The following is a 24,440-nucleotide window of genomic DNA, read 5'->3' as shown; positions in this document are numbered from 1 at the left end:
TTCATTGTTCATAGAAACACAACTGGTTTTTGCACTGGCTGACTTTTGTATCCTATAACTTTACTAAATTTGGTTTATTAGTTCTAATAGTTTTTTGGGGGGTCTTTGGGGTTTTCTCCAGATAAGATCATGTCATCTGCAAACAGATAATTTTGTTTCTTCCTTTCCAATTTGGTTGCCTTTATTTATTTTTCTTGCTTGATTGCTCTGGCTAGGATTTCCAGTACTGTTTTAAAAAGAAATGGTAAGAGCGGGCATCCTTGCATAGTTCCTGATTTTAGAAGGAAAGCTTTCAGTTTTACACCATTAGGTATAATCTTAGCTTTTCATATATGGCCTTTATTATGTTGAGGTAATTTCCTTCTTTGTCTAGTTTGTTGAGTGTTTTTATTATAAAAGGATGTTGATTTTTGTCAGATGCTTTTTCTTTGTCAGTTGAGGTGATCATGTTATTTTTGTCCTTCATTTTGGTAATTGAGTGTGTTAGGTTGATTGATTTTTGTATGGTGAGGCATTCTTAATTCCAGGAATAAATCCCACTTGGTGATGATATAACTCTTTGGATGTATTGTTGACTTCTATTTGACTAGTATTTTATTGAGGATTTTTGCATCAGTAATCAGGGATATTGGCCTGTATTTTTCTCCTCTTTGTCTCATTTTGATATCAGGGTAATGCTGGCCTCATGGAATAAGTTTGGAAGTGTTTTCTTCAGTGTTTTGGAGGAATTGGAGAGGGATTCTTATTAATTATTAATTCTTTTTTAAATCATTGGTAGAATTCTCCATTAAAACTATCTGGTTCTGTGTTTTTCCTTGTTGGGAGGCTTTGGATTACTGATTCAATCTTTTTAATAGTTATAGGTTGCTTCAGATTTTTTATTTCCTCATGATTCTGTTCTGTTAAATTATATGTTTCTAGGAATATATTCATTTCTTCTAGGTTATCCAGTTTGTTGGCATATATCGTTGACAGCAGTCTCTTATGATCCCTTTTATTCTTGTGGCATCAGTGTAGATGTTCCCCATTATTGAAAGTGGGTATGAAAATGTCCTATTATTGTGTTACTATTTATTTCTCTCTTTGGTTCTTTGTCATTGTTTGTTTAACATATCTGGGTACTCTTCTGTTAGGTGCACATATATTTATAATTGTAATATATTTCTGGTGAATTAACCCTTTTATTATTATATGATGTGTTGTTTCTTACTACAATTTTTGACTTGAAAGTTTTTTTTTCTGATTGTGCGTGTATATATCATATATATATTTGCTATATATGTATGAGACCATTCCTTCTCTTTTTTGGTTATTATTTGCATAGGATCTTTTTCAGTCCTTTCATTTTCAGTCTATATATATATCCTTATATGTAATGTAGGGTAGCATATAGCTGTTTCTTTTCTTTTTTTAAATCCATTCAGCCACTCTGTGTCTTTTGATTGGGGAGTTTAATCCACTTACATTTAAAGTAATTACTGATGGGGAAGACTAATTATTGCCATTTTTTTGTTTTTTGTATGTCTTGTAGTTGTTTTATTTTCTTCTTGCCTGTGAGGTCTTCCTTTGTGTTTCATTGATATTTTTTGTGGTGACATGCTTTGATTCCTGTCTCACTTTCTTTTGTGTATCTTCTATAAGCATTTTCTTTCTGTTTACCATGAGGATTATTACATAAGACATCTTACAGTTGTAATCTGTTTAAAACTGATAGCAATTTCAGTTGCATACAAAAGCTCTACTCCTTTACATCTCTCTCCCCTTTTGTTATTGATGACACAAATTACATCTTCTTATGTTTTGTATCATTCAACATATATTTACAGTTCTAAAAAATGTTTTCATCTTTCAGATTTATTTGAATTGATTTACTCACCACAATTACAGTGTTACAGGATTCTGTACTTGTCTATATATTTACCTTTACTAAACATCTTCATATTTTTGCAAGATTTTACATTGTTTACAGTCTTTTTTTTTTTTTTTTTAAGTTGAAGGACTTGCTTTTGCATTTTTTTGTAAGGCAGGTCTAGTACTGATGAACTATCATCTTTTTGTTTATACTTGGAGGTCAGTTTATTTTTTCTTCATTTTTGAAGGTCAGTTTTGCCAGATACAGTATTTTTGGTTGGTAGTTATTTTTTTCAGCACCCTGCATATATTGTCCCACTTCTTTCTGGTCTTTCTGCAAGGTTTCTGCTGAGAAATCTGCTGATAGTCTAATGAGAGCTGCCTTGTACCTGACTAGTTATTTTTCTTCTGCTGCTTTCAAGATTCCTTCTGTCTTTGACTTTTGCTAGTAATTACAGCGTGTTTTAGTATCTACCTTTTTCGGTTCATTATAGTTGGAGTCCTTCGAACCTCTTAAAATGAGATATCCATTTCCTTCCTCACATTTGGTAGGTGTTTGACCATTACTTTTTCAAATAGGCTGTCTGCCACATTATCTCTTCTCCTAGGATTCCCCAAATGCATATATTGATCAGCTTGGTGGTATCCTATAAGTGTCTTAGGCTTTCTTCCACTTTTCTTCATTTTTTAAAATTTCCTCTGACTCAGTAATTTTTTTTTTTTTAAAGATTTTATTTATTTATTTATTTTTGATAGAGACACAGCGAGAGAGGGAACACAAGCAGAGGGAGTGGGAGAGGGAGAAGCAGGCTTCCCGCTGAGCAGGGAGCCCAGTGCGGGGCTCGATCCCAGGACCCTGGGATCCTGACCTGAGTCGAAGGCAGACGCTTAACGACAGCCACCCAGGCACCCCTGACTCAGTAATTTCAAGTGGCCTGCCTTTGAGTTAATTTCTTCTGCTTGACTGAGTCTGCTGTTGATCCTCTCTCGTGAATTTTCAATTCAGTTATTTTATTCTTTACCTCTAGAATTTTTGTTTGGTTCTTTTTTATGTTTTCTTTTTGTTGATAGTCTTATTTTGTTCATGCATGGTGATTTCATCTAGTTGTCTCCTGAGTTCTCTTGTAGCAAATTGGGTTTCCTTAAGGCAGTTATGTTGCTTTTTTGTCAGGTAATTCATAGATCTCTGCCTTTTTTTTTTTTTTTTTTTTTTGAGAGAGAGAGAGAGCACGAGTGGGGTGAGGGACAGAGAGAGAAGCAGACTTCCCGTTGAGCAGAAAGCCCAACAGGGGCTGATCCCAGCACCCTGACCTGAGCTGAAGGCATATGTTTAACCAGTTGAGCCACCCAGGTGCCCCATATCTCTGCTTCTTTTTCTTTTTTTTTTTTTTAAACATTTAGATTTTTTTTTTTTTTTTTTAAGATTTTATTTATTTATTTGACAGAGACAGAGACAGCGAGAGCAGGAACACAAGCAGGGGGAGTGGGAGAGGGAGAAGCAGGCTTCCCGCTGAGCAGGGAGCCCGATGCGGGGCTCGATCCCAGGACTCTGGGATCATGACCTGAGCTGAAGGCAGCCGCTTAATGACTGAGCCACCCAGGTGCCCATATCTCTGCTTCTTTAAGGTCATTTCTAGAGCTTTATTTTGTTCCTTTGATTGGAATTGAACTGTGATTCCCTCTTTTTTTTTTTTTTTTTTTTAATATATGCCTTTTAATTTTGTTGTTGTGTGGATTTTGCTTTTGAAAAAACAGCCACCTCTTCCAGTCTCTATGAACTGGCTTCATAGAGGGGCAGACCTTCATTAGAGATCTTGGTATCTCTAAAACCTCTTATTAGAGTGTATCTTCTTTGGACTTAGGCTTGTAGTTTCCTAATTGAAAGGGTTTGTTGATTACTTTTTCAAGAGCTTATAGTCTTTTTCCCTCTTAATATCTTTCTGCAATACTTCAGGTTCTCTGGTGCTGCAACAAGCTGTGAACTGTCTTTTGTTTTCTGTAGCCTCTAGGCATTCAGTGTATGCTGGTTCCATCAGTGCTCCAAGTCAGGCCAGACAGAAACTAGTCCCTTCAGCAGCTCTTCACCCCCAAAAATGAGAATGTTGGACATAATTCCAGTGGGTGAAGCTGTAGGTTGGGCTTTTCATCATGATTATGAACTGTAACTCCAAGGTTTACTCAGCTCCTTAAACCCCTAAAAAAGAGTTTAAGACTGAGCCAAATATTTATAATGCAAAATAATCAGTTAACCAGACCTTTATCACAGAATTCATAACATATTGCTTGGTCATTGGTAGATCCTCAAGTATATAATTAACCAAGGAATAAATTTTCTGTTTTGATTATATTTGAATCAGAGAAAAAGTCAAAGACTGTATTTCATGATTATCACAGAGAATTGATAGATGTAGTACACTAATGCCAACAAGTATTTTGTGTTTCTCTCCTTTTAGGATCTTATTGGAGGGAAGTAGATGGATATAGTTTGGTGTTTGTTCATTATAACTTCACTGTAAAATGTGACACTTTTTAAAAAACAAAAACAGGGGCACCTGGGTGGCTCAGTCGTTAAGCGTCTGCCTTCGACTCAGGTCATGGTCCCAGCGTCCTGGGATCGAGCCCCGCATCGGGCTCCCTGCTCTGCGGGAAGCCTGCTTCTCCCTCTCCCACTCCCCTTGCTTGTGTTCCCTCTCTTGCTGTGTCTCTCTCTGTCAAATAAATAAATAAAATCTTTAAAAACAAAAACAAAAACAAAAACAGGTTAAAGTTGAATAATTTTATATAAATATTTGGTTCTACAATTTTATTTCATGTTTAATGTATAACAGGCACTCTGGGTATTGAGATTATACCTCATAGTAATGCTTAGGTATTATTATGTTAAACGTTTTTATTATAGTAAAAATACTGATTTATAATTATAATTTTTCCCTGAAAATTATATCTTATTCTATAGTTAATGGCTTATTGGTTGGATATGGTAGTAATGACTTCACAATCAGAGATTCAGTCTTGAAATAATTTAATATTTCATGCAATTCCATTGTAACAGACCCAACTTTAAACATACCATAACTGTGTCACAGATGTCTTAATGTCATCCATTTCTAAGAGGTGTAATATATCTAGGATACCATTGTTCACTTCCAAAATTTTTGTGTTAAATGCACCTTTGAGGGAGGGGGTGGAGTGTTTACTGGGGCAACATTGGAGAAGGAACAAAGAGATGTACTTACTTTGAGAAACCACTAAGTAAGTGGTTATTAGCTTTTTAGACATTATATAAGCCTTTTTTTTTTTTTTTTAAAAGATTTTATCTATTTATTTGACAGAGAGAGACACAAGCAGGGGCAGGGGAGAGGGAGAAGTAGGCCTCCTGCGGAGCAGGGAGCCCGATGTGGGGCTCGATCCCAGGACCCTGAGACCATGACCTGAGCCGAAGGCAGACGCTTAACGACTGAGCCACTCAGGCGACCTATAAACCTTTTATCTTTGGCTTCTTAACTCCTCATATCTTTATTTAACTTCATATTCAATTAAAGTCACTCTACTTACATTGACTTTTTTTATCTTTGCCTTTTTATCTCCTTTAATTATTCTGTACTTTATCTACCATTAGTTTTTATGTTGCATGTCACAGTTACTATTTCTTTTATGTTCTATCATTGTTTTTAATTCTAATTTCAATCTTGTTTGCTCATTGTTCACTAACATATCTGTACTTTCAGACAGTAGCAATTTTTGTGGCTTCATCTTCTTCGTTCCTGTATTCATTACTTATTTAATAGAGGAACAAAGAAGATGAAGTTTAAGATCTTTTTTCAACTTTCATCTTCTACATTGTTGGCAGCCATTTCAGTGGTTCTAACCCCAGTGGCTTGCCATTGGCATAGGAATATTAAACATACTTTCCTAGTATTTGTCTCCATGGTAGGTAAATTAAGTTGCTATGCATAGTTACAGTCAGCTTACAACTTTTATTTTTATCATTATTGTAGGCTGTTTTTGTTCTGTTTTTGTTTTGTTGAATACTGGATTGATTCAAAAACTAGATTTAAAGTCAGAAAACACAGTAATAGTGCCATTGATGACATGTTGGTTTTCCTTTTTCAGCTACTGATGGCTGAAACCATTTCTTCTGCCAGTTGACCGCTCTAAAAAGTTAGTGTGGTGACAGTATTTTCTCCCAGTGTTTTATTTTGAAAACTTAACAAACATGCAGCAAAGTTGAAAGATTTTTGTAATTGACTCAATATGCCTATCATCTAGATTTTACTAATATTTACCTTGTTTTATCATATATCCTTTTGTCCATCATTCCATCTTTTCTTTTTTTTTTTTCCATGCATTTCAAATTACTGACCTCAGTGCCCTTCCTCCTCAGGTGAAACTATTTTTTTAAGATTTCTGTCAGCTTTTCTATAGTAAGTTTGGCCTCCCACATATAATTTATTTGTAGAACTGTCTCACAAATTGAGCCTTAGAAATAAAATAAGTAAATAGAAAGTATTGTCTGTTTTAAATGCATATTTTCAGTTGTCTACTTCAGCTTTGAGAGCTTTCTCACTAGAAGATCTCACTTGCCCTCCATCATTGACTCAAGAAAAGTCATGAAATGTGAGGAAATGATAGAAAGTAAGCCATATTTTTAACTTTTTGAGGAACCTCCATATTGTTTTCCACAGTGGCTGTGCCAGTTTGCATTCCCACCAACAGTGCAAGAGGGTTCGCCTTTCTCCACATCCTCGCCAACAGCTGTTCTTTGTGTTGTTGATTTTAGCCATTCTGACACGTATGAGGTGATACCTTATTGTAGTTTTGATTTGTACTGCCCTGATGATGAGTGATGTTGAGCATCTTTTCATGTGTCTGTTGGCCATCTGGATGTCTTCTTTAGAAAAATATCTATTCATGTCTTCTACCCATTTTCAAATTGTATTATTGTTTTTTTTGGTGTTTTGTAAGTTCTTTATATATTTTGGATACTAGCCCTTTATCAGATACGTCATTTGCAAATATCTTCTCCCATTCTGTGGGTTGCCTTTTAGTTTTGTTGATTGTTTCCTTTGCTGTGCAGAAGTTTTTTTTTTATCTTGATGAAGTCCCAATAGTTCATTTTTGCTTTTGTTTCCCTTTCCTCAGGAGACCTATCTAGAAAGAAGTTGTTATGGCCGATGTCAAAGAGGTTACTGTGTGTGTTCTCCTCTAGGACTTTTGTAGTTTCAGTTGCACTGCTAGGTATTTACCCAAAGAATACAAAAATACTAATTCAGAGGGATACATGCACCTCAGTGTTTATAGCAGCATTATCTACAATAGCCAGATTATGAAAACAGCCCAAGTGTCCATCAACTGATGAATGGATAAGGAAGATGTGGTATATATACACAATGGAATATTACTCAGCCATAAAAACAGAATAAAGTCTTGCTGTTTGCAACACCATGAATGGAGTTAGAGTGTATTATGCTAAGTGAAATAAGTCAGAGAAAGACAAATACCATATAATTTCACTCATGTGGAATTTAAGAAACAAAACCAACGAACATGAGGGGGAAAAGGTGAAAAACCAAGAAACAGACTCTTAACTATAGAGAACAAACTGATGGTTACCAGAAAGGAGATGGGTGGGGGGATAGGTTAAATAGGTGATGGGGATTAAGGAATGTACTTGTGATAAACACTGAGTGTTGTGTGGAAGTGTTGAGTCACTATATTGTACACCTGAAGCTAATATACACTTTATGTTAACTAACTGGAATTTAAATAACTTTTTAAAAAAGAAAGTAAGCCATAGCTCCACTTCTTGTGGAGTGGCAGAGTAGCAGATTATGAGTGGCAGAAAAGGTGTCCCTAAAGGGATCTGCTTGGGGAAGGAGTCTCTCTTCATTTCTTTCCTTTTTTCTGTATCGTTTTGTTCTTTTTTTCTCTTATCCTCCTTTTTCTTTCTCTCTACTTTAATCATAGTTGGGGAAAAGTACACATTTTGCTGCATTGATTTGCTGAGGAGAAAGAGTGAGCAGGCCATGTGCTTAGATGGAAATGTCACGGAGAGCAAAGAACACAGACTCTAAATTAAGAGTTGGGAAATTTTTTCTGTAAAGGGCCAGGTGGTATTTATTTTAGGATTTGCAAGCCGTACAGTCTCTTAAAACTACTCAACTCTGCTGTTGTAGTGCAAAAACAGCCATAGACAGTAATTAAATTAATGACCTTGGTTATGTTTTAATGAGACTTTTGGTCACTGAAATTTGGTTTTCATATAATTTCTGCATGTCACAAAATATTTTTTTTCTGACTTTGTCAACCATTTAAAATTGTAAAAACCATTTTTATCTTGGGGGCTACAAAAACCAGGTGGCAGGCTAGATTTGGCCCACAAGCTAAGATTTGGTGACTCCTACTATATAGGGATTAACATTGCACAACTTATTTATAAAAATGTCATTATTCGTGTCCACGTTCCCAACATAGAGGCCTTTTATATGCTCTAAATTAGATGGGGATACAGAATTGTAGAGATAATTCAGGGTATCATTGGTGTGAGTAAAGAAGAAAAATGTTTAATATGGTTGGTTCCACGGATAACATGGAGGTTCTGGCATGGCCTCCTTTCAGTCCTGTCTCATCTGTGTAGCTGCTATTTCTAGGTCTTGGGCAGAGAAGCAGACTGAATAGAGGGGCCTACTTTCTTCTGTCTGGTATTAAATCTCCCCTTAGTGGTATGAAAAACCCCAGTTTTGAGTCAAGCCTGGGCTCAAATCTCTTATTAGATGTGTGACTTGTTATGTAACTGCTCTGAACATCAGCAGAATGATGGCTTATATAGCTAATTCATAGACTTATGAGGATCTTAGTAATAATCATAACAGTAATAGCAACTAACACATGGTGTTTACTAGGTGCCAAGCAGTGTTCTAACTACTTTATATATATTAACTCATTTAATTCTCTCACAGCCATGATAATCGTTATGTATACCATCACTTTAATGATGAATCTGAGACACAGAAATGTTAAGTAACTCATTCAAGGTCACATAGTTAAGTGGCAGAGCCAACATGTGAACTTGGGGAGTCTGGCTTCAGAGTGCAAGCTCTTAGTTAGTAGGGTTTACAGTCTTCTAAAGTGGGAACATCTATAGCACATAGGTTCTCAGGAAATTACAGATACATTAACTTTACAGAATGTTGTGGTATCTTCCTCAAAAAGCTTGGTGTACTTGTGAGATTGCGGATATGCATAAATATGAGATTCAGATTTTGATTTTTCAGAGTTTTTGCTTTTTTTTCAGTTACATATTATGGGATTTTTTTTTTCCTTTAGGAGTTTTTAGTACTATTATTGTTAAGAATTATTTTGAAATGAATCACTTTCTGTGAGACAATATGGTGGAAATGACTTAGACTCCAGAGCCAAAAGACCCCTGACTCCTATCCTTGTCCTGATTCTGCATTTTCCTTCGTGTGATCTTGAGTACATGATCTTACTCTTTCAGTTCTGTCTCTTTTAGCTGTGAACTGAAGATAATCCTCCTCATGGGATTCAAATGAGATAACCTATGCCAGAGTGCCTAGCAATATGTCTAGTATGTTACCAGACACTCAAACACTAGTACTGTGTTTGCCTGTTTATTACATAGAATAACCTAAACTTTAGAACTGAAAGATGGGAAAACTGAGGCTCAGAGAATTACTTGTTTAGGATTGTACAGGTTATTAGAGGCAGAAGGAGCTGTCACTTAATGCAAGTCTGCTAATTTCTCAGTCTTGTCTTATTTTTACTGTTCACACTCCTTTATGCATTACATACAGAAGCATTATGTAATATGACTGGGTTTTGGGGGGATTTTTCTTAGGACAAAACCTGACATTCTTATTAAGAAAATAACTAGTGTTTGGTTTTTGAATTTTGATAATTTATCATTAAAAAGTCATATGGACAATTTAAGCTTTGAGGTTATTCAAATCATGTATTTGTATATATACCAAACTAGTGTTTGGTATTTTGAATTTTAATAATTAATCATTAAAAAGTCATATGGACAATTTGGTAAGCCTTGAGGCTATTCAAATCAAAATGTTAATACATTTTCTCCATATTTATTGATTTTTAATATAGAAGTAGCATGTTTATTATAGAAAAAATAAATTAGAAGCAGAAACATCGAGGAATTTTTTAAAAACCTATTCAGTCACATCGATTAGAGAAAATGTTAACACTTTGAAGTAAAAGTGGCCTCATCTTACATTTACAACTTTGTAACTGATTTTTTATCAATTAGTGATAAATGAGGAAGACTATTCCTTGCCAAATTCACATGTTGGTAATTTTCATTTAGTCCATTCTGTGAATGGTTATCAGTTCATTTAAATAATCCCCTGTTGTTGGCATGTCATTTTTTCCAGATTTCATAGAAACAGTGTATTTTTGCAAAATTGTCCTATTATTTTCACTTGATCTCTGATTTGTATAATTCATTCTCTATTAATTTTTAAGACTTTGATATATGTTCATAATTTTTCTACAGAGTAGAAATACAGTCCATTTACATTTTCTTTCTGGAAAGCCACTGTATTTCGGGATAGGATGGTTTTATTAATCTCCCATTCTTTAGTAAAGGATAGCAACATATGGTGTAAATCTTCCAGATTCTGTATTTCTCTTTCTTTACATATTGTCACTTTAATATTTTGCATAGTGATATATCTGGAATAATAATCTTTAATTTTCAAAAATTGGATTGTTTATAGCTACATGTAATAAAATAACTATTAAGTGATGCCCATGCAATTTTTAAGTGTGTTTTGTAGGGGTTTTTTTTTTCTCTCTCTTTGCATGCATGGATTTGCATGGAACATTTGGAAAATAGAAGCATCAGAATGAATTGAATGTTTCTGAATTACAGTTGACCCTTGAACAACATAGGTTTGAATTGTGTGGGTCCACTTACATGCAGGTTTTTTTAAATAGATATATAAACTACATATTGATAAATCCAGTACAGTACTGTAAATGTATTTTGTCTTCCTTAAGATTTTATATTTTCTTTTCTCTAGCTCACTTTAATGTAAGAATACATATAATAATACATATAACATATACATATAACATATGAAAGTGTTCATCACCTTTTTATGTTATTGGGAAGGCTTCTGGTCAATGGTAGGCTATTTGTAGTTAAGGGGAATCTAAGGTTATATGCAGATTTTCAACTATACAAGGGGGTGGCACCCCTAATGCCAACATTGTTCAAGGGTTAATTGTGCTAGTCTTTGTCACTTACCTTGATAGATTAGAGACAAAGTTCTACTTTTGAGACAGAATTGGACTTAACTAGTATGTCCCTTATCTACTACTCATTTGCCTTCTTGTTCAGTTTCTCATGATTAACAAGATATATCTCACAATTAACAAGATGTGAACTCTGTCGCCACTTGCCATTTAGTCTTACATGTTAGTAAGATAATTGTAGGAACATTTTGAGAGTCAAGTAAATTTTTTTAATAGTTTTGATTCTTTGTAGTTTTTATTCCTGTGCATGTGAATTTGAGACCAAAAGGAATAGCTATGAATTAATATTTCTTTGGATCCAGTAGACTACTTTCTTTAAATTATGGTAATCTCAAATCATCAGACAGTAGAAGCATAGATTTTAGAGTTGAATAAACCATAGAGATAGATATTGTAGCCCAGCTTCTTGCTTGATGAAATAATCTCTTCTTCGGTATCTTTGGAAGCGCTGCTGGAACAGCCAGTTACGAACGTGAATCTACATATTTTAGGTTCACAACATAGTGAAACATAAGATTTTGCCCTAAGGGAACTTAAAATATTCCTTGTTCCTATGACATGGGATTAATGAGCAAGTTCACTGACATGTTTTGGGTTCAAGATTGTATGCTCAGAATCATTTTCTTGCAGTATAACACACTTTGGAGATTACATTTATAAGTTTATTTTTAAATCTCCCGTATCGTAGGTAATTGGAGAAAAAACTTTCTTTCCAGATAGAAGTTGTGTTAACTGTAAATCAAGTATTTACAAACTATTAAAACAAAATAGTAATTATATAAAGGGAAGTTGGATTGATACCTTAACTTGACTCTCATTTTCTTAATGTTAGTTTTTTTAAATGATAAAATACAAAAACTCTTGGCCATAAACCTTGTGATTTTCATCTGTTGTACTAAATAATTTAAGCACGTATACCATCAAACAAGTTTTTTTCTCCCTTTTTTTTAAACCAAAGAAAAGCATATTTTATTTCAGCAATGATTTTGATAAGCATTGCTGTTCTTTATCATAGTATCTTAGGCAGTATTTTATCAAACATTTCACTAGTTAAGTTTATATAAACAGTGGATCTTCATTTTCTACACTCATCTTAATACGCAAATTTGTTACTTTAGTGCTTGACTAACTTGCCTTGTCTTAAGATCTGTTGAGCTTTTTACATGAGAGCTATACTAATCTTAATCACTGTGCTTGTTGTTTGAATGTTTGCTACAGGAAGCGAGCAGCTGCAAAGCATCTAATAGAACGCTACTACCACCAGTTAACTGAGGGCTGTGGAAATGAGGCCTGCACGAATGAGTTTTGTGCTTCCTGTCCAACTTTTCTTCGTATGGATAACAATGCAGCAGCTATTAAAGCCCTCGAGCTCTATAAGATTAATGCAAAACTCTGTGATCCTCATCCCTCCAAGAAAGGAGCAAGCTCAGCTTACCTTGAAAACTCGAAAGGTGCCCCTAACAACTCCTGCTCTGACATAAAAATGAACAAGAAGGAAGGACAAGGAGCAAGAGATGATTTTAGAGGTAAGATGTTCTATTTTTAATTGAGAATTTTTGACTGAAAACCGGATTGGAGATTTAAATAAAATGCGTGAGGTTTTTGTTTGTTTTGTCTAATTATGTGACATTAGGACATGGTAGTATAGTGGTATTTATTTACCACTCTTGTTTATTTTTTTATTGTGGTAAAGGACAGCACTAATAATTGAAGTTATGATTTAACAACATTTTAGTGTTCTAATGGTCCCTAGTTAGAAGCAGATTATATTCCAAAAGTTCCTTTGTTAATGGATTGATTGGAAGTTTTGAACATTTTCCACTAGGAAAAACGTATTAAGTGGTAATCTCCTAAACTAGACCACAAAATCTAATTAAATTATCAAATAGCTGGACTGAATATGTGGAATGAGTTGTGGAACCCTAGAACTATGAGGTGAAAGAAGCAGAAAGAAGTGTTGGCAGTCTCTTCCATTTCTGAGGGCAAAGCAAAATTTTGTAGCCGTTACTTGAGAAATAATTCAGTTTTTCTTTCTAATATTCTTCCCATATTCTGCTCAGTTTCTTCTAGGCATTTGGCACACTCATGCTGCCAAGAATCATCATCACCTACCAATGGCAGTCTTCACCTAAGCTCTTGTTTTCTAAATGATCCTGTATTCCAAATTTTTAAAATATATATATATATTTTATATGTATACATAATATAAATATATTTTGTGTATATATACATATATATTTTTTTTTAATCTTCAAATCCAAGCTTTCTTTTCCTCAGTGAAGATAATCAGTGTTAGTAACAAGGTAATTGAATTTCTGAATAACTGACAGGGCTCAGCCCTACCAGAGGAATTGTATTTTAAAAGGAAGCTTTTTGTTTAAGACATGTATAAGTTGGGGAGAACACCTCTGAAGTTTTCAGTAGCATGATTTAAATGCAGATTTAATTTAATTGGTGACATGGGATTGTGTTATATCTTTTACTCTAACCTCACAGTAAAGGTGTTTTCATAACTTGATAACAACTTTACACAGCTTCAAAATGTGTGGTTCTGTTACATGATTTAGCTCACACACTGTGGATAAGTAGGTGAATGTTGTCAGTATCTGTAATGGGGAAGTTGCATTGACTCCATTATACACATTTCTCTAGCAAGTGTGCACCACAGAGTAATAGTTACTAAATGTAGAATGTGCTGGTGCAGTTGAATGCAGCCAGCTATAGGGGATTATAGCAGAGGGTGGATGGACACATCTTTTTGTCTATGTGCTTCATCATAGGTGCTTCTTGAGTGGTTATTCCCAGTCTTTGTTTCCTATTTTTGGTCAAGTCTGTGTAATTTAGCAGTTCCTTATACTTTCTTCCAATATACTACTCTGTTCTCCTACTCCCTTTTTTCTGTAATTTTCTATTTACTGTATTATTTTTTCTACTAGGAATTACAAATGCTTTAACTACACTAGTACTTTTATTTTTATTGTTAATTATATTTGTTGGTTCTCATTACAAAAGTGTATATGTGTTGAATAGTCTGCTGCAAACTGTTTTTTGCATAAAAATTTTGTTAACTGTAAAATTTTGTAGATTAAGTGTATTTTCAGGAATATACATACATTACAGAATATACAGATATACCATAGAGGAATGTTTCTTCATTTAACATTTTCTCAGTAGAACATCTCTTTTTATTGATAAACATTGTGAATGTTTGTGTCTCTAATTTTAATGTTCTTTAATTTAAGTCTGAAAAACTCAGTTCAACATTTTAAACAAAACACTATCTAGGGAAAGTATTGGTGCATTTTATATGGAATTAGTAGAATGTCAGAATCACTTGAAGGCATTCTGAACAGCACGTCAACAAAGGGTGTCTGGGTCTAGAGTGTTGCTGTCCCTTAAGATAGGTCATGTTACTCATGAAGAACAACTTTTTGTTACTAAGTTTATGACTTGATGATTTAGGAAGCAGAGTGTTTTGTGTCTTAACAAGATAGTTACTTACCATAATTATTTACTCTATTTTGGTTACATTTTAGGAAATGAGGGGTTTTTTGTTGTCTTGTAAGAAGATGTTATAATTTTTTCCAATTAAAATAATGAGAAATAAGCTCCCAGTTAGCAGTTTCACACTTTTCAGGAAGAGATTACTGATGTTTAGCAGAAGATGTCTATACAGTTTCCCCCACTATCTGAAAGTAGAGCATTTCTATGAAACTTTCATGAGCCAAAATGGCATACTCAGTGAAGAAGCAATTACCATTACTTTATATGGAAAGCATTTTGAGGTTCCCTTATCCAAAAAAAAGCCTCTCTTAGGCTTTTCTGATACTTTAGGACACATCTTGCTAATGGATGTACAAAATGAGATAAACACAGACACCCACAGACACAGTTCAAAACTATGGTGACTTGAGGCTGAGATGCTGAGTGTAATTGCTGGGGAAGGAGATTGTCAGTGCCACTCATGCTCTTCAGAGTATATGTTGCCTCTATAATGGCTTGCAGTAAAACAAACACTAAATGCTTTTTTGCTTTTTAACTTTCTTACTATAAGTGAAGTAGCCTAGTGGGAACTTTCGAAAAGCAAGGGATACCTACATATCGTAATAGAACAGATCTAAAAATTAACTCTTAAAGAGTTAAAGCCCATAAAAGAAACTATAGGTGTTGACAGTCTGGTAGCAGGGGCCAAAGATCAGATTCATGGTGTGGTAAAATTTGGTATTTTTGTGGTTGAACTTTTATACAGCTGTTCATTTAATGATCATTTGCATGTTATCTTGTCTTTTGCTGTGAAACAAACATTAAAAGAGGTAGAAATCACGTTAAGAAATTTTATATGTTGTACAGTACATGTATATGAGTCCGTTTGTCACAGTGAAGATTGAATTACCTATGTGTCTCTAAAATTATCCTCTGCTTAATTTAAGTATTTGTTGACAGGCCTGCCACTTCCTTAATAGATTAAGACTTTTGTCAGTATTATAGTGTATTATATTTGACCAGTATAATCTCCATAAAATTAATAGACAAAATATATCATTTGTTCTCTTTCCTGTAAAATAATGTATCTGAGTAATTTATTCAAAATGCAAAGACTATTTGGGGTGCTCCATTTTTATTTCTTCCACAATTTGTTGGTGTTTTTATTGGCCTATATAGCATTGTCTTATGGAAAATGGTCTTGAGATATTAGTAAACATTGTTTTTTATTTTTTAATTTGAAGGACAATATTTTATCATTTGTAGAGACATGTATAGCTTTTGCTTAGATAATTTGAAGACGGTATTATCTTATTTTATATACTAATAAAAACTAGGAGGTTCTTTTGTTGTACTCAAAATATGAGTTAATCATGTTTGACCCCATTTATCAGGAAAATAAACCCTCAGAAGTTCATCAGTGGACTTCCAGTTAGGTAATCGGCAGACCTGTGCCACATGTTATCCCTCAGGTGCAAATGAGGATTAGAATACGAGTGTTTAGTTTTTACAGTTTCTGTTATGATGGCATGTCAGAGAAGAGGGGGTGAAAAATTTGGAGTTAGCCAGCCTACAATGTCTGTCCAGATATATTAGAGAGTTCGAGGAAGACCAGAGTTTCATAAGATCACCTTTTAGATACTGAATGATTAATAATTAATTCTAGTTTGGAGTTAGAAGTAATCTCAGTAGAAAATTTAAGTTGGCATATTCATGTGAACTAAACTAGTATTAACTCAGGACACAAAACTCTTGGGGTACTCTATCCAGCATTGTTTGTAGACATTTTTTTATCAGTTGAAAATTATATCTTTTAGAGTCAGTCATTAACGGTTTCATATCCTTTTAGTAATTGGTTAGTCTTACCTGTCTACCAACATTTGAATACTTTCAGCAATAGCAGACATGTATGATAGTCCTTAAGGATCAAACAAAACACACATGTACATATAAGTAACATGGAACTTTCAAGTTTTTGAATTATCTTTGCCCAGAGCATTCATTCTGCCTTTAGCTATTAGAACAGGTAATATCGTTGATTTGTAAAGTGAAATTCTATTATCTAATGTTTAAAGGATATTTTCACTTCTTTTATTAATGAGGTTGTTTGACTACAGGGTCAGAATATTTTTATTTCTGTATTTTTATTTGAAATACAATCATTTATGTTCTTGTTTGAATATTAAAACAGTTTATTTTATCCCCAGTTATCTGATATTCATGCAAGTCATAAGAGAAAAATAGTGTCGAGGTATATTTCTCAGCTTTGGTAAGGTGAAATTTTGTGATTATTTAGCTTATCTCAGATTGTAAGTGAGAAAATGAAGGGTGGGTTGTTTTTGTTTTTGTTTTTCTTTTGAGAATAGATCATGAGAGTTGAGTACATGAGAGCTAAGCTAATTTTAATTTTAAAATGTTGTTTTTTTTCCTTCTTTTTTTAAATTGAAATTCATGTTAAGTACCGGGGAGTTTATTATTTGAGGTGTTGAATCTATGAGTTGTCAATTGTATGATTCTCCAAGCATTGAGATTTACTACTCCTTGAGTTGGAATGTTTTACATGGTTTTCCTCTTTAATCACTGTATTCAGTGCTTTCTATGAAAAAGTTAAATGTTATGAAAGCTCAGATTAAACTGCATGGAATAAATTAACATTTGAGTAGAAGGTGACAACTTGGAGTTTTAGAAAACAGCATGTTAAAATTCTTTTTGTGTGTGTGTGAGTAAGCAAAACATAAGGGAGGGAACACACATGGAGTTTCTCTTTATTGTTCTAATGTGTTTCATCCAGTGGCATTCCCTTTTGGGAGTGGAATGCTTACGCATTCCATAACCTCCAAACTTACTCTTCATTCCTCTCAAGGGGATATACATATAGATTTAAATTTTGTTGGTGAAGAGAATTAGAGCCATATGTTTATCTGGTTTTTGTCTGAAAGGGAATAATGGCAAATATAAAAAGAGCAAATATAAAAGTATTTAAAAAGGTGATAATGGAGGTCTAAGCTACTATTTAGAGACAGATGTGAGAGGGAAGTAAAATGCATGCCAGCAAACTGCTATACTCTTTCACCCCTGCAGTAGTAACTGGCTCCAGAGATTTTTGTCTCAAAAATCCTTGAAATGTTCTTTCCTTTTTTGTTTCTTCTGTGATTTCATTAGAATTTCAACTTGTTAACATTACTATAACTCTGAAAATGTGTAATAAATTGATATTTGGTTTGGCCTTTCATTGCCTCCTGTCATTTTTGCCTCTTACAGGGTTATTTCTTTATGGGGGAGAATGGATGTAATAGAAAAACATAATAAAACTCCCTTGGATTTAAATAATACAGACTGCAAAAATAATAGTGATAAGTTGCAAAAACAATCAGCTTATCTTACAAAATTTTTATTACCAGAAAAGTACCAAGAAGGATTAAGCATAATTTAGACAGTCTGCTGGTATTTCAAAGACTTTGAAGGCAAGGTGAGGAAAGGTGAGAAGCTTCTTTCTATATTAGTAAGGATCAACTACACTGCAATATTAAGTACATACCAGAAAGCACTAGCTTATTAAACAAAGTATGAATTTATTTCTAGCTCATCTAAAAGCCATGATATTCTGGGTTGGCTTCTAAGTTCTGCTTCACATAATCATTCAGAAATGGTGCTGTAGGGTGCCTGGGTGGCTCAGTTGTTAGGCGTCTGCCTTCAGCTCAGGTCATGATCTCAGGATCCTGGGATCTAGCCCCACATCAGGCTCCCTGCTCGGCGGGAAGCCTGCTTCTCTCTCTCCCACTCCCCCTGCTTGTGTTTCCTCTCTCGCTGTGTCTCTCTCTGTCAAATAAATAAAATCTTAAAAAAAAGAAAAGAAGTGGTGCTGTAGTGACATTGTTATCTTCAACACATGGCTTCCAGAGCATCCTGGGAGCATCATCCCATTAGCCAGAAGGAAAAGCCTTGGCCTGAAAGTAGCACTTAACCTTAAAAACGTGGGAAAGCTGGGAGATGTGGTCCAAATCTGCCCAGAAAGGAGAGGAAAAAGATTTTGGTAGCTACATAGTAATCTGTTTCACTTGTCTGCTATAAGTTGCCTTCTACTATATTTTTTATTACTCTATAACTATTTCCTGTTTATTCCAACCTGATTCCTGGCTACAGATGGCAGTGTTTGTCAACTTCAGATCTCATGAGAAATGGTATAGTAAATTTTTCTCAATCACCCACAGAATGACCACCCTGGAAAAAACTAAACAGGAAGACTCAAAAGGAACCAGTTTGATTTTAAGATACATAAAAGTAAGACAAGGGCTTTTTCCCAGAGGATGCTGAAGGAACCCTTTCTTGCCTTCCTCAGTCTTTTGAGAAGAGTAGTGAAATAAGAAAGAAACATCTCAGAAGAACAGTAGTGTTTCTGCTCTAAAGTGAGGTTGTAAGAGGTGTATTGTGATGAATCAAATCAGCACATGATTGTCTTGGTTTATATTTATAAATTAAAGCTACATGTTAATTTCCACTGTGATTGTGAAAAGAGTTTGAGCTCATTAAAAGCTACATATTATTGAAAGAATGTAGAAGAATGGGTGAGATTGTTGCAATTAATAGTAGTTCATTGACAAAAATAAGTAAATATATTTTGTTGACTCTTATTAGATATGTTTTAAAAGAGTTGTAAGTTATAAATGGTATTGAGTACAAAATGGCTGTTTTACTTTACACTAGAACTTGTTAAGACAAACTAAACATACTTACAAATGTTCTTTTTTTTCTCTAATTTTCTAGATGTGACTTACCTAACAGAAGAGACAGTATATGAAATTCTTGAATTATGTAGAGAGAGAGAGGATTATTCCCCTTTAATCCGTGTTATTGGAAGAGTTTTTTCTAGTGCTGAGGCATTGGTACAGAGCTTTCGGAAAGTCAAACAACACACCAAGGAAGAACTGAAATCTCTTCAAGGAAAGGATGAAGACAAAGATGAAGATGAAAAGGAAAAAGCTGCATGTTCTGCTGCTGCTATGGAAGAAGATTCAGAAGCATCTTCTTCAAGGATAAGTGATAGTTCACAAGGAGATAACAACTTACAAAAATTAGGCCCTGATGATGTGTCTGTGGATATTGAGGCCATTAGAAGGGTCTATACCAGATTACTCTCTAATGAAAAAATAGAAACTGCTTTTCTCAATGCACTTGTATATTTGTCACCTAATGTGGAATGTGACTTGACGTATCACAATGTATACTCTCGAGATCCTAATTATCTGAATTTATTCATTATTGTAATGGAGAATAGAAATCTCCACAGTCCTGAATATCTGGAAATGGCTTTGCCGTTATTTTGCAAAGCAATGAGTAAGCTACCCCTTGCAGCCCAAGGAAAATTGGTTAGACTGTGGTCTAAATACAGTGCAGACCAGATTCGTAGAATGATGGAAACATTTCAGCAACTTATTACTTACAAAGTCATAAGCAATGAATTTAACAGTCGGAATCTAGTGAATGACGATGATGCTATTGTTGCTGCTTCAAAGTGCTTGAAAATGGTTTACTATGCAAATGTAGTGGGTGGGGAAGTGGACACAAATCATAATGAAGAAGATGATGAAGAGCCCATCCCTGAGTCCAGTGAATTGACACTTCAGGAGCTTTTGGGAGAGGAAAGAAGAAACAAGAAAGGTCCTCGAGTGGACCCACTGGAAACTGAACTTGGTGTTAAAACTCTGGATTGCCGAAAACCACTTATCCCTTTTGAAGAGTTTATTAATGAACCACTGAATGATGTTCTAGAAATGGATAAAGATTATACTTTTTTCAAAGTAGAAACAGAGAACAAATTCTCTTTCATGACATGTCCCTTTATATTGAATGCTGTCACAAAGAATTTGGGATTATATTATGACAATAGAATTCGCATGTACAGTGAACGAAGAATCACTGTTCTCTACAGCTTAGTTCAAGGACAGCAGTTGAATCCGTATTTGAGACTCAAAGTCAGACGTGACCATATCATAGATGATGCACTTGTCCGGGTAAGTTGGGCTTATGCTTAAAAATTAGTACTAGAATAAATACCTAATATTGGGGAGATTGTAATACAGTTCAGTGAATTCATTTTATAAGTGACTGAAAAAAAATATGGCATTATATGGTATAGGAATATATGGATGTTTTTGTATTATAAGTTGTAAATATTATACTTTTGTTGTTCCTGTCCAAATTTATAAATGTGTTCCACAAAGTAAGTATTGGTTGTCTTGAATAATGATCACTCTCTCTTTGAAAAATAATAGATTTTCTAAATATTGACAACTAACCCCAAAAGTTTCTTCTCTATTGAGAAGACAAGTGGATATTGGGAAAAGACCAGAGCACAGGAGCAAGGGCATGTGGAGGTACCCAGTAATAAGTATGAATATCAAATCTTAACTGGGAAGAGTGGTACAATAAAATCATACCATAAAATAATAAGTGGTGTCCAAAAATTCCATGATATAAAATTTAGAGTTGCATTATCATGAAGGTGAAGTGATCTGGGCAGTTTGGTGAGTGCTGCTACGAAGAGTTCTGCTGGATCACTCAAAATGCCCCTGTAGAACACTGCCTGATTGTGATATTTTCTTACCACTTAAATATATTGGAGTTGGTTGGAACTACTAGGAAAACAGCAGCCATTCCAGGAATCTTGAAATTAATGGTGCTTTGTGTCATCAACCCAATCCAGGGATATTGAGCTGGGAGAATATTGGGAACACAAGGTGGGTACCCACCTTCTAACTTCCTGTTTCTCCAGATTGGCTGCCTTTTGTTAATTCCTTGCCTCCACAGAAAATAAGAATTTTAGTGCCCCCATTTAAGAATGCAGGCCTGGCCAAACAAAAAAAAAAGAATGCAGGTCTGGCCAGAAGACATAAACCCAATTGTCAGTCATGTGCCAAAATTTGCATTTGTCCTAAGATGCTTTATCACAGGTTGTGTGTGTGTGTGTGTGTGTTTTTAAGGTTTTATTTTTAAGTAATCTCTACACCCAACATAGGGTTTGAACTCAAAACCCCAAGATGAAGAGTCCCATGCTGTACCAGCCAGGCGCCACCCCCTTCATCACAGGGTTTTATTGTATTCATGATACTACATAAACCCATCATTACTAGTTCTTTTTTTTTTTTAACAACTTCAAGTAAAATTTGATGTCAAGTAAAATTAAGATACAGTCAGCGTTCCATAGTAATAAAAGATACGAACCCACAACACAACTAGGAAATAGTGATACTTATTTTAAAGTATATTTTAGTTTTAGGATAGATTTGTCTATTCATAAAACTGTAAACCGGTGGAAAAAGTTGTTTGACATCTCCGAAATTTAAAAGTTGCAGAAATTGTGTGCCTCTTTGGTTTGTTACTGGTTTTTAAAAACACCAAATATATTTCTAGTGTTGAGGAAAGAGTCTACATTATTTAAGTAACTGAAGCAGTTTTTCAACAGAGGCAGAATGAGGCATTAATTATCTGGAGTAATTATCATTGCTTGGTTTCTGGTTCTCTTTTTATTTTACTCTCTTAGTTTTGAGCTACATAAATAATTAATATACTTAATAACTGTTCATCAGGCAGCCAGCAACTTATTTTCCGTAGGTTAGCAGAATGTGGGGTATCATATAAGGATGTTAATGATGTTTTGTGAAAAGTACATTGAGGTCTATCTATGAATTTCGATTGTTAGAGCAGAACTGCAAATCCTGAGACCATACATTTTATGTTTGGCTTCTTGGGTTGGAATCCTTTCATCTATTTCCAGTAAAAGCTATGCCTACCTTTAAAAAAGCAATGAAATTACTCTCTATAAGATTAATCCAGAGTTAGAAATAAAAAAAATTATCCACCTTTTTTATCTGCCTTCAGCTAAGAAATCTACCCAACCTGATTTTCCTTCCCCTGCCTTGTTTCCCACCTTGCTTAGTAAAGCAAGGCTAAGAAACAACAAAAGTTTAAGTACTTGTTGTATACTTATTTTATCATCTAGAATTTTGAGGAAACAGTCATTTTGGTTTATAAGGCCTTTTTTTAAAGCGGATTTTAGAGTAAAACTGTGAACTTCTTAATTATACTAACAGAGTAGTTTTTTTTAGTGGGTTCTGCTTAATTCTGTCAAACCTGAATATTATAATTTGACCAGTTTTAAATCAGGATTCACTAGATAATATCTGTACTTGAATATTACCAGTCCACAAAAGCAGTTCGCTTCAGAAATCTTGTGTGAGGCACTTTGCTAAGCAGTAGAGATGTAAAGATGAATTATGACCACTGAAAAGCTTAGGGGTGCTAAATGTTCATAACTAAACAAATTTTACTCTTTCCTTTTTTCTTCTTTTTTTAAATAACAATGTGAAAAGGTTAGAAAAATTAAAACATCTAAATAGCCTTGTGAGTCAGTCAAATTGATAGTCTTATTTTTAAAAAAAAAAATTCATAGTAGTGTGATTATGATAAAGTCATAGTATTTTAGTAACAAAAAGCAGAAGGTTTACGACAAGAAGTAGTTAAGGTCATCCTCTCAGCCGAACTCTCAAAAGTACTGATGGATTTTTAACATCTTATTCCTCAAGGATCTACTTTGCTTTTTTAAAGCCTTATTATTCTATAACAGTTTGACAAACAAAATAAACCTATTGACTGCTTTTTATGACCTGCTAATTTGAACTACAGAGTAGGGTTGGGAAGAGAAGAGGAAATGAGAATTGTGGTGAGCTCAATATTAATAATTAAATAATTAAGGTTATAGAATTGTAGACTTTAAGAGCTAAAAGGAGCCTTGGAGTTCATCTACTCATTAGTTTACAAATGAGGCCCAGAAAATACTGACTACATATATGACACTCTTGAGTATGTTTTCTGTTAGGTCCTATTGTAAGGCTGACTGGCATGGTGGAAAAGGGAGGAGTAGTACCTTCCATTAATAATTACAGATTTTTTTTTTTTTTTAAGAAAACTATGTTCCTCATTTTCATGTACCATGTAATTTGAATCAGACTAGCAAATTATTTCCTAACTGGAGTTTTTAGAGGAACTGGGATTGGTTTGTTTTAAAGATTTATTTATGAGAGAGAGAGAGAAAGAGAGCATGAGTGGGAGGGGCAGAGGGGAAGGGAAAGAATCTCAAGTGGACTCCACACAGAGCCCAATGCGGGGCTTGAGATCACGACTTGAGCGCAAACTAAGAGTTGGACCCTTAACCAGCTGTGCCACCCAGGCGCCCCTAGAGGAACTGTCTTTGATGCCAGCTGAAGAATTAGTGTTTACAGTATTTTATTGAAACTTAGATACTGTTGATTGTAGGACACACAGTAATAGGAAAAAATGCTGCCAGTTATGTTGTGAAATGCTACCAGTTTTATGGTATATCCTGATTTCAGAGATATTAAAATGTGAAAACAGAGAAATGAATTTTAAAATCAATGAAAGAAATATGGTAAACTATAAATTGCCTTTTCACAAATAGGTGTCTCAGAATCATTTAAGAACTACCCCACACTTGTAAATTATTGCAGTATTTCTCCCTAGGACTTACTTTCACTATTTGTTGTTGTTTCTTAGAAAATAGTACTGTGATACTCATGAGCTCACTTGAATTAAAACAATCGATGGGCGCCTGGGTGGCTCAGTTAAGCGTCTGCGTTCGGCTGAGGTCACGATCCCAGGGTCCTGGGATCGAGTCCCACATCGGGCTCCCTGCTCGGCGGGAAGCCTGCTTCTCCCTCTCCCACTCCCCTGCTTGTGTTCCTGCTCTCTCTGTCAAATACATAAATCTTTAAAAAAATAAAATAAATAAATAAAAC

The 24,440-nt window shown here is 34.5% G+C and overlaps 2 protein-coding genes across 7 annotated transcripts in view; one reads left to right on the top strand and one right to left on the bottom strand.

Annotated features, from left to right (window-relative positions):
* The window catches only part of LOC116626175, a 222,725-nt gene that overhangs the window by 31,088 nt on the left and 167,197 nt on the right, over positions 1-24,440 (bottom strand). The window contains exon 8 of one of the 2 annotated variants that reach the window (XR_004298189.1): positions 3,447-4,045. The exons of the other annotated variant lie outside the window; for it this stretch is intronic. The gene's annotated coding sequence lies outside the window, so the exon portion shown is untranslated. Of the gene's footprint in view, positions 1-3,446; positions 4,046-24,440 lie in introns of those variants that run through there. 2 annotated transcript variants of the gene reach the window in all.
* Positions 1-24,440, top strand: part of UBE3A (ubiquitin protein ligase E3A) — a 96,737-nt gene that overhangs the window by 45,480 nt on the left and 26,817 nt on the right. For all 5 annotated transcript variants that reach the window (XM_032395367.1, XM_032395368.1, XM_032395371.1 and 2 more), the window contains exons 5-6: positions 12,364-12,671; positions 19,393-20,639. In XM_032395367.1, the coding sequence (XP_032251258.1) occupies positions 12,364-12,671; positions 19,393-20,639 (1,555 nt within the window). The remainder of the gene's footprint in view (positions 1-12,363; positions 12,672-19,392; positions 20,640-24,440) is intronic.

This window comes from Phoca vitulina, unplaced genomic scaffold (genome assembly GCF_004348235.1).
Source record: "Phoca vitulina isolate PV1807 unplaced genomic scaffold, GSC_HSeal_1.0 scaffold84, whole genome shotgun sequence".
Taxonomy (NCBI): domain Eukaryota; kingdom Metazoa; phylum Chordata; class Mammalia; order Carnivora; family Phocidae; genus Phoca; species Phoca vitulina.
The sequence above is the reverse complement of the archived record's forward strand: the minus strand, read 5'-3'. Positions and strand labels throughout refer to the sequence as shown.